General features: G+C 35.5%; 1 protein-coding gene across 1 annotated transcript; it reads right to left on the bottom strand.

Moving 5' to 3' along the window:
- Nucleotides 1–5,124: 5,124 nt before the first annotated feature.
- Nucleotides 5,125–8,471, bottom strand: LOC121420737. The gene is made up of 2 exons (XM_041615386.1): nucleotides 8,125–8,471; nucleotides 5,125–6,141 (listed from the first exon to the last, which is right to left on the bottom strand). Exons 1-2 carry the CDS (start codon nucleotides 8,376–8,378, stop codon nucleotides 5,496–5,498), a joined length of 900 nt encoding a protein of 299 aa, XP_041471320.1. The 5' UTR covers nucleotides 8,379–8,471; the 3' UTR covers nucleotides 5,125–5,495.
- Nucleotides 8,472–11,612: the final 3,141 nt, after the last annotated feature.

The following is an 11,612-nucleotide window of genomic DNA, read 5'->3' as shown; positions in this document are numbered from 1 at the left end:
ATGTTCATAGTGTGTTCATAGTGTGTTCACAATATGTTCATAGTGTGTTCATAGTGTGTTCACAGTGTGTTCATAGTGTGTTCATAGTGTGTTCATAGTGTGTTCACAGTGTGTTCATAGTGTGTTCACAATATATTCATAGTGTGTTCACAATATGTTCATAGTGTGTTCATAGTGTGTTCACAGTGTGTTCATAGAGTGTTCATAGTGTGTTCACAATATGTTCATAGTGTGTTCATAGTGTGTTCACAGTGTGTTCATAGTGTGTTCACAATATGTTCATAGTGTGTTCATAGTGTGTTCACAGTGTGTTCATAGTGTGTTCACATTGTGTTCACAGTGTGTTCATAGAGTGTTCATAGTGTGTTCACAATATGTTCATAGAGTGTTCATAGTGTGTTCACAATATGTTCATAGTGTGTTCACAATATGTTCATAGTGTGTTCATAGTGTGTTCATAGTGTGTTCACAGTGTGTTCATAGTGTGTTCACAATATGTTCATAGTGTGTTCACAATATGTTCATAGTGTGTTCATAGTGTGTTCACAGTGTGTTCATAGAGTGTTCATAGTGTGTTCACAATATGTTCATAGTGTGTTCACAGTGTGTTCATAGTTTGTTCACAGTGTGCTCACAAAATGTTCATAGTGTGTTCATAGTGTGTTCACAATATGTTCATAGTGTGTTCATAGTGTGTTCACAGTGTGTTCATAGAGTGTTCATAGTGTGTTCACAATATGTTCATAGAGTGTTCATAGTGTGTTCACAATATGTTCATAGTGTGTTCATAGTGTGTTCACAATATGTTCATAGTGTGTTCATAGTGTGTTCATAGTGTGTTCACAGTGTGTTCACAATATGTTCATAGAGTGTTCATAGTGTGTTCACAATATGTTCATAGTGTGTTCATAGTGTGTTCACAATATGTTCATAGTGTGTTCATAGTGTGTTCATAGTGTGTTCACAGTGTGTTCATAGTGTGTTCACAATATGTTCATAGTGTGTTCACAGTGTGTTCATAGTGTGTTCACAGTGTGTTCACAATATGTTCATAGTGTGTTCATAGTGTGTTCATAGTGTGTTCACAATATGTTCATAGTGTGTTCACAGTGTGTTCATAGTGTGTTCACAATATGTTCATAGTGTGTTCACAGTGTCTTCACAATGTGTTCACTGTATGTTTACAGTGTGTTCACAGTGTCTTCACAATGTGTTCACTGTGTTTTTACAGTGTGTTCAAAATTTGTTTGCTTTGTGTTCATAGTGTGTTCCCTTGGACTATGTGAAGATACGATTCACACTGTTTAAATGCTCATAACAATAGTGTGAATATATTTTCACACTGTAAAGACTGTGGACACCTCGAAAGTATGACAGATCACTGGTCGGCAAAGTGTGATTCATGCTGTTAAAATGATAAAATTCAACAGTGTGAATGTGATTCCATATTGTGTTCCATACAGTGAGCACATTGTGGAGCACATTGTTTGACACCGTGATCTTTCCAGTAGGGATACTTTTTTATGATCACGATCTTCTTGCTTTTCTTTTTTAATTATTGTGTTCATCCTTCACCTCTATCTCCTACTCCAATATCCCCTTTTCCTGTGTGTCCAGTGTGTTCATAGTGTGTTCACAATATGTTCATAGTGTGTTCACAGTGCGTTCATAGTGTGTTCTTAGTGTGTTCACAATATGTTCATAGTGTGTTCATAGTGTGTTCACAAGTGTGTTCATAGTGTGTCACAGTGTGTTATTATTATCACTATTCCTCCTCATCTTCCTTTCTCTCATTCCAGTTACGTTTTAGTAATCACTTATAAGAATATGATTACATTAACAAAAAAGAAACATTTATTTACCATTAGATTACATTGTTGCATTGATATTTTCGCATATTATGGAGTATTTTAACCATATCCTATATATAAACCATTTAATACAATTGTCTTTCATATACCATAGCGTGTAGGGCCTATATTTAGAATTATTGTTATCATATTGTTATTGTTAAATCGCTCCAGGCGTCTTCTTTCGCATCGCTCGTAATGGTGAATTTTTTTAATTTGTTAAATTGCTAGATTGTCTTCTCATCGCTTAATCTTTGAAGGATTCGAAAATAAATCTTTTGCACCAAGCATGATTATTGTAGGGAACCCAAATCGAGTGATTTCCGAAGTATACATTGTTTGCTCTATCGACTTGTCACTTAACCCTATCTAGGCCTGGGGGGGTCCTCCGAGGCCCCCCCCCAACGAATCGCGCGATATTTTCGCCGTGCGAAATTTTTTGACCGCGCCGCTCGCTGACTTTTTACTTTCAAGTCTTGCGCAACTTTTGAGACCAATTTTGCGTCACCCGGGTAAGTGGTTCCGAAATTACGCAACATTGAGTAAGTGCATGTCAGACCGAAAATGGCTCAAAAACGTGATTTCGTGTACAAAGTCAATGCAAATTGTGTTTTCAACCAAAATTCATAAATGTATGATTATTTTTAGTTTTGCTAGTCTAAATGTATTCATTTTATGCTTTTTATGATCACAGAAGAGTCCCAAATAAATTTCATTGAAAAAACAATGAAAAACAAAAGGTCAAAAAACAAAGAAATACATAAGAAATTGCGAAAAACAATATAATACATACGAAAATGATTTGATATCACAATTTTTTTCATGTACACTTGCTAAGGATACCACAAAGAGTTTCTATAGCAAAAATTAGTACATTTGGAGCTTTATTTAGGGAGTTAGAGGAAAAAGTATGATTTCGCATACTAATTACGCATAAATTAGCATAATCACTTAATAGCGATTCGCATGAAATAAATTACTATACAATCTTGTAGATTATGTCCCAGGCAAACCGCGTGCCAATTTTCGGCGCGATTGCGCGGTCGACAGCCCCCCCCCCCCCCGGCCATAGGAACTCCCAAAATACCCCGGCCTAAATAGGGTTCACTCCTTGGCATTTATAAAAGTCTACAGATCAACTTTAGTGACTTTAAACACATACCTCTTATCAGAAAAGTCCTTTACCTTTTTCTCTTTTATTTCTCTTTCTCTTTACTATTATCATTATTATCATTATTATCGTTATTATTATTATCATTATTATTTTTATTATCATTATTATTATTATTATCATTATTATAATAAAATCAAGTTTATGCTCACATCGATATTTTGTATTCATTATGTTGTATGATTATACTGTCTATGTTATGGATTATTTTGTTTATTGCATACAATTATGTACTTTGATGCTTAGTCTCTATAAAGACTGTGATATCAGACAATATGGAGATAATGCTAGTTACCATTATTATCATTATTATGATAACGATGATTATGACTACTATTGTGATTTATAATTGCATTATTCAAACAATTGGATTGTTTTTGTCATTAAAATAATCGATAACAGCATTGTTTATCATACGTTTTACATCATCAAGGTCAATATCATTATCTGTGACTTTATAGGAGAGGTGTCATGCATTGGAAGCAATGATGAATCAGCTCTTGCTTCATAAATGGCATTACAGTCGTCTAATACACCTTGGCCCCATCTTTCAAGCAGTTACGATTGATCCAATCAATCGTAATTCCATGAAATTCCATCAGTGTCATAATTTTTTGCTACAATGATGAAACTTGCACAATGTCTTTTGTAAACAAAGAGAAGCACAGGGATTTTTAAGAAAACATTGAATGCATCAGAGAAAATATTTTGAACATGCATAATAGATGTTGACGTTGCTGGCCGTCCATAGTGGTGACTGAATGGACCAATCACAATTGTACGAAATCCATCCATACATCTTAGTAAACAAACTCCTTAGTAAACAAAAAGAATCCCACTGAATCTTCAAGGGAACGATGAATGTATGAATAAGCATTATATCTAGAACATATTTAGTGAGCAAATTTACATTTTCTATGTTGACGTTGCTGGCCGTCCATATAGTGGTGATCGATCGGATCAATCGCAACTCTTTGTAAGACGGGGCCCCATAATCATATAAAATTGAATATAGATGAAACTTTTCTTTCATCGAAGACTCATTCCATCCCTCTCCATGCAAATTGGTCTGTATGAATATTTAAAAAGAGATAAAACAAGCATGACGATGAAATTTTCATTAAAGTTGGATGTCATATAAGAGAATTACGGTAAATTTAAAATCACAGCACATTGGATATGCAAATGAGGGAAGACATGACGTCATCTAGAACTGACTATTTATTTTGTACTTGACAGATGTTAATGTTTCCTCCTGCACAGTGTAGTGTAATATCTCCTTGAATATGTGGGATTACCGCGTATCATAAGCTTTTCTGACTCAAGACATTCCTAACTCACATCTAACAGGAAAAAAGAAGAAGCTGAAATACTCTCGATATATTCAAAATGATAATAGAACAGTGAGTGTGTGACATCATCGGCTGGCTCATTTGCATATCACTCGCGAATGTCATCCCAACCGTCGTATCGCAATACCCCCAACTTGTCTTCCCTCATACCCACCATGCCTACATACACTTTGAAAGGCTAGGGGTAGATCCAGGATTTTTTTAAATGAGGGCATATTTTCCCGATGAAAATTTGACAAGTAAATAAAAGTTATCACCTAAAATTGAAGATTATTTACATTACAATTTTTACTATATGGCTTTCAAAGGGGCGGGGTTCACTGGCCGAATGTCCCCCCCCCCCTGGATCCGCCACTGTGATAATAGATTTTGTGTATAGGCCTTTTACCTATACCTTGGAAATGAAGGTAAATGGGGTGCAATTCAAATGAAAATTTGAGTTGCAAACATTTGAATAACAACCATAATGATCATTTACCTATAAGAAATCCCGCAACATGCACAAGGTGGGCCTACACAACGAAATGAACAGTCGACAGTGATACTGCCTTCCGGCGATGACGTTTTGTTAGTGATTTCTACAGACTGATTTGCCCGCCAATCAGGGACTAGATGCTTCAAACTTTTACCATAAAAAAACTCTGGCAAACAAAATTACGTCGGTGAAACGTACACATTACAAAACTCTAACAACAAAATTTCACAGAGTTTTTTATGCATAGAAAAGTAAAATATTACATCATTTTCTCAATATTATGCCAAAATCTATCACAAAATTTGACTTTAGCTTAAAGGGTCAATATTTTTGCCCGCTCGCAGCTTTTCAGAAATGTTGTCCCATACGTCATGTGGTCCCCTCATTGTATTTGCTAATTACTCTGCTGGTCAGTCACTAGGAAAATATCTTCATGGAAAGGCCTCCTAACTATGCTTCCTATAATTATCATGAAGCTACATGTAGCATCAATGAAGTTTCAAAGCGATTTATTAATTTTTATGCCATTTGGTACACTTTTGGGCTTCTCACTATGACTTAGTTGCCTTCGAGAAGTTCCACAACTAGTGTTTAAGGAGAGGCTTTTGCACCTTGGGTATAGATGCTCAAATCAAATGGAGTTTCTCTTAAAGTAGACGGTTGCTGTACATTTCTTCATAGAACGGCAATGCTTCGTTGGCCAACTGAACGACATCAGAGGTTACTGTGTCAAGAGATGGAAGGTCTTGAGGTTTAGAGAATCCCGTGCTTGAGATCAGATTGGTTAGGTAACTCGTGTTCTGACTGATTTCAGAAGACCACTTCCAGGACTGAATAACATCCAGAGATGGTTCCCATTTCAGCATTTGTGTTGTATACGGGAGTCCCACAGCCTTGCAGTACTTAGGCATAATCACGTCAGGGTTCCGCAGTAACTCCGAAGAATCAATGATAGGTGGTGCAGGATCGATGTTTCCTTTGATGTATAACCAGACGTCGTGTAGACTGCTGAAGAATTGGGAGGGGTCTCCCAGCAGGTCCTTGTGCCTTCGTTGATCGAATTCATCCTCGTTGGTTTCGTCTGCATGAAGTAGATTAACGTTTCTCAGTTGGTTGTAGTTGGCTTTATGCAGAGATGAGTATACCAAGAGTGGATGGCGGATCAGAAAGGAGTGCCGATAGCCTTCTGGAATGAATTCTCTCAGATCCCTCGATTGCATCGCTAGACCAATGTCTTTCACGAATACGTTCTCTGCCGTGGAAGTCTCCAGCATCGTTCTTATACTGTCATATCTGTAGAAGGACAGACAATATAAGTAATACATTGATTTTCTTTCGATCTGTGTGTGTATGTTGGTGTGTGTGTGTTAGGGTGTGTGTGGTGTGTGTGTCAGGCGATGGTGAGCTGATATTCCAAAGACGACTCCGTCAGATCGGGTCTATAAAGCCAGGGTTTTATCGGAGCCGAATCAGCTGCGGAACCACCCGAATACACGCATTCGGGTGGTTTGGGGAGTATTCTGTTCTCCCTCTACGTATGCGAGAAAATTCTGGAAGGGTTCGGAAACATTCGAATCCACCGAAACCATCCGAATTAGGCCGAAATCGGTTAGAATCGGGAAAATTCGGTTTCGGTGTTAACCTGCATCATTGCGTTAAAGAAAGATATAGGAAATATGTCCTGGGGCCTGTTGCAGAAAGGGATGGAATCAATCGAAAATCATGCGCAACTTGATATTCAACCAATCCACAACGCGCATTTTTGACTTGCAATTTATCTTTTTTTTACTTGTGTTTAAACGCAACTCTGCAACAGACACCAGCAAGGCTCTCCCTTCAAAAAGGGTCTACAATAATTATATTCATATAAAATAATGAATTCTGGTTATAGATTTTAAGGAGAATATAATGTATAGTCAATAGGATTTGTCGGGGTATTAATAATATTAATAATTATCAGTACCCACTTGGCAAATCAGTTTTGGGAATTGGCCAACATGGAAAATATTACGTTATTATTATCATTATTGTTGTTATCATCATCGTCATTATTTCCATTATATTTTTAATTTAATTCAATTCTTTTATTTCATTTCTATTCAAGACATAATACAAATTAATATAAAACAATACAAATCAAGTACAATTTTCCAGAAGGGCATTCTTACTTCGTAAAACAGACAAAAAAAACCCCAGTATAATAAAGAGCATAAATGGAAATGAGGGATCCACTAAAAAGCAAAGCTTGTAAATTGTGGATCCCCTTGGAAAAGAAGAATTATAGTCGACTTACTATATGCGTACATGCATGTATTACAGGAAAGAAAAAGAGAAAAAAAGAAATCATATTGATGGAAACATAATTACTGAACAAATGCAAAGCTTTTCACACAAAGAGGTCTTCGTTGTAAAGGATATGTTGCGCAAGACAGAAGAAAAAAACAGAGACAGTGGATGACAAGACATAGAAGACAAGACAAAACAAGAGACAGGACAGTACAAGACAACTATTTCTTAAAAAGGAGTAAAACTGAGAATGGGAAAGGGCTGACCATGAACCAGCTTGATCTGGTGAAATAACAAAAAATATGACTGGACAATATAGATGAAAAAAAGATAAATATAGATGAAAAAAGATATATGACAGAAATAAAGAAAAAAAAAAAATAAATGACTCTTACATTCCATGTCTTCGTCTATATTTATTACAATGAATTAAATTGTTTTAGAGCTCAACATCTTTTCATCATTTATATATAATTCATCTATCCGTCTATATTCAAATTTTAATGACCAAATCTCATGAAGCACCTTTTCTGAACATTTCATATCAGATATCAAAAAACCTAACAGTTTGAATGAAAAATTGTGTATTTTAATGTTTCATTAATATACTTGTATTATCAGCAAAAACTATAAAGTTAAGATGAGAAGTACAAGTTGGTAAATCATTTGTATATAATTACATAAAATAAAACTGGACCTAAAATGGAGCCTTGTGGTAGGGCGCATTTTACTGATTTGAAAGTAAGAAATTTTACACAGTATAAAGTGCCATTTTCGATTAGAATACCTTTCATTTCATTTAAGCCTATTTACTAATACACAATGATCATTATATAAATGTACAGTCCTGAAGTTTTATATATATATAGAACCATCTGGACTTACAATACAGCACAACATTAACAAATTGTATTGTTCATAATACGATAGTTTCTTAGTTTTCGGAGCATCGTGCAATATACGATTCAACACGACACATTTGATACTTACGACAACGCTTCTGGTTTGAACTTTCGCGCTACCAATTTCCCAATATACTGAGCTGCCTTATCAAAGGCGGCCTCATTTCCCTCATACGATGTCGGCAGATCGATGCCCTCGTTCAACTCGTAGTTGATCTTTGCGGTATTGGCAAATCCGAATGGCTCGGGCCATATCTCGACCCCAGGAATCTGTCCCATCGAGCGCGTGAATGCCGTGGATACACTTCTGAAGGTAGTCCACAATATTACTCGGTTTGGCATGTTGGAAGAACCTACGGGATGGGATGGTCCAGACAATCTAGTAAATGTAGCACACTTGAAGATCGGTTTGAAATTATTACTTTTCTCCTGGGCTTATATGACTGTCCCAAACTGTGTATTGGAGATGTGTATCATTTTGACGAGCGTATTGCAATACCAGATCTTCATATTAAAATAATATAGGGCTGCTCACTGTACCATTTCATGATAAATCATTTGGTAGGCAGACTGGGTTTCTAAACCCGACGACCTCGGCCAATATCTGGTATTATTGTTATCATCCGTTCATCTGTTTGGTAAAGAAAAACACTTTTGTTGGGGCCGATGTCTGCCTCGATATTCACACATCAAGGGCTTCAAGAGATGAAGGGCGTATAGAAATGCAGATAACGTGGTGTATGGTGTTTATTAATTTTAAACAGAAACAGAAAAAACCGGAAACCCCTGCATTGTCCAGAAGACAAAAGAAAACATCATGAGTACAAGATAACATAAATTATTGTTACAAGTTGTATCATCAGTTCGGACTTCTGTACAAATTAGCAGTTTAATATAATTAAATTGATATGGAATATCGATTGCAGTTATTTCACCAAACAATACATAATATTCATATTATAATATAACACAATTGTCGTTTTACAATATACATATACATTATCATAAAATATTATACATGCAAAACATAACATGAAATTATGATATCAAAGTATATCTGACTCCGAAGGTTATATGTTAGAATTCGGCATAAATCACGAGGTTAAATAACTTTCCCTAGTCTAATAATGGCCCAGGAATATTGTGTATCCTAGTCAGCTGCGCCCATGGTCATCAGCCATGAATACTCAACAGCCTCTATATCACCGGCTTTCCCCCCAAAAAAAAGAATAGATCTTTTATCTACTTTCTATTTCAACATATGAATCGTTATTTAAACAACAACAATCAAATTAGAAAAACCAAACCGGGTCTGATACTTAAAGGCTAAGCATGCAAAGATCACGAAGAGTACGCTGATACATTCCATCATTATTTGGGTGAATACAACATGCCACATAATAAACGCAAAGTGATTATATATGGTCAATTCCAGCGTAACGGACATGACGTTCAGACAAATTTTTGGAATTCAAAGGTTTATACAGTAGAATTAGAAGTCTTTTGATAATTGTTACTAAGCTTATCAGACACATTTAAGTATCAGTTACATACACATAAAATTTCAAATCGTTTCGTTGAACAGTTGCGGAGAAATTGCACTCTTTGTGAGCGTAACGGACATGACACGAAATGGACGAAGCATTTTTACCTCCTATTGCTTATCAAAATTCCTGTGAATTCTTAGATTGCATGCACCTGACGTTGGTGTTAATTTAACCTTAAGATCATGCTCTATCCATAAAATGGTGTTTAACAACAGTTTTACAGTGCATTCTGTATTCCTAGCTCAAAATGTAGCGTAACGGACATGACACACGAAGCGTAACGGACATGACAGTTTCGTCCACTTTTTGTAAGCAAATATAATTATTTTATTGCAAGATATGGTACAAGTCTAATTGTTTACATGTTAAGGCTAGAGGTTAGAGACACATATCATAACTGGTAATCTGTAATATCTCCTATTATTTTGCAATTTGAGAGGGGGTCTTTTTGTACAATTTTTATAAAACAAAAAAATATTTAGAAAAATTTATTTTACACCGATTAACAACATTAATGAGTATTTTCCAGTTACTACCATCCACCACACCTAATTAAAGGAGAAAAAGTTGATAGAAAAGATTATTTTTTTATTCATGCCCTAATATTTGATAATATACTAGCGTAACGGACATGACACCCTTATGAAGTGAACTTCTTCAGCACTTCTTAGTTTGAAAATGAAAGAAATATGAATAATAAATGTAATTATGTAACAGCAAAGTACCTTTACTAACACTCTAAAGAAAAATATGTAGATATTATTAGCAGGTATCATTAAATTGATAGCTATAGCCGAAGTGATAATTCTATATTGAATACAATGTTTATCATACCACTACGACACACTGAGAAGACCAAATCTCATTTTTTGTGACAAGAAAACAAGATTTACCAGACCTGTATAAATCCAAGAAGAGCATATTATGGAATGTATTGTATGATAAAGAACATGTACTAGTTTTAATGTCAGTTTTAAGATTAATACAAAAATGATTTTAAAATTTAATAGCAGTACCTGGATAGCGGTCTTTCATTATCGATTATGTACGAGTTGAAAGGTAATCGGAATGTTTGTAAATAGCTTCTGAGATTTTTTTTTCATTCAAAATAACTACAGTATCATCCTGAGTATAATCATCCTTTCATCAAATCTTGGATGTTCTAAATCTTACAATCTTGCTTGCTGACAAATGTGGCTTTATCTAATTTTGTTGTATTGTCCGCGCTGCTTGTGTACAATTGAAGATACATCATTCAAATCGTGATTATGGCTGACCAAAATACTATGATGACATAATTTATTGATCGCGCCACATTCTTTCCACGGCCCCTTTGCTTTGTGATACTGCAAAGAAATGCCACTGTAGATTCATGGATTCATGGATTCATAGAGCTACATCATGAAACACAGATATCCGAATACAAACTTGCTTTTAAATGTGAGCCCAATTCCCATGCCATCACTGAAGAAGTACATGTAGAGGTTGGTGAAAGTCAGATACTTTGAAGTAATATCATCAATGATCATGAATTCACAAGTTGGAGTTTTATCATGCTCCAAACTGTCAGTGCAAGAACCTAAGATAATCAAATGTTTGTTCAAACACGAATGATGCAGATTGTGATCGTATGTTGCCAGATCTAGCTGCATCTTATCCTAGTATTATGTGGCATACTGTTAATTCTCAGAAAAATCTACCAGAACAAGAGCTGAACTTTCATCATTCACCAAGTTCTAAAAATAGCTTGAATGACATGCAGATTCTAGGAAATATTACATTCAGCTATCCTCAAACAATTGAGACTAACCTCAGTCTGTGACACTGAGCCTAATATTTTGTTTTTGTAAATGCTGCCATTTGCCATATATAAGGCGTCATGTCCGTTACGCGAATTGTCATGTCCGTTACGCCATTTTTATGAAAATGAGAAGTGGTAAGGGAAAATGATTGCTACACATGGTAGGGGTTTAATTCTAACATAGAATCTGAATCTGCAGTACCTTTAGACAAATTTCCTGTAAGCTGT

The sequence above is a fragment of the Lytechinus variegatus genome, chromosome 8 (genome assembly GCF_018143015.1).
Source record: "Lytechinus variegatus isolate NC3 chromosome 8, Lvar_3.0, whole genome shotgun sequence".
Lineage (NCBI taxonomy): Eukaryota > Metazoa > Echinodermata > Echinoidea > Temnopleuroida > Toxopneustidae > Lytechinus > Lytechinus variegatus.
This window is presented reverse-complemented; position numbering and strand designations above follow the sequence as displayed.

Bases quoted from the DNA above. Each gene is read 5' to 3' on its own strand.
- LOC121420737 (XM_041615386.1), bottom strand. From the start codon at position 8,378: ATGCCAAACCGAGTAATATTGTGGACTACCTTCAGAAGTGTATCCACG. The intron at 6,142-8,124 runs GTAAGTATCAAA...GTCCTTCTACAG, and splicing joins TTCAAACCAGAAGCGTTGTC to ATATGACAGTATAAGAACGA.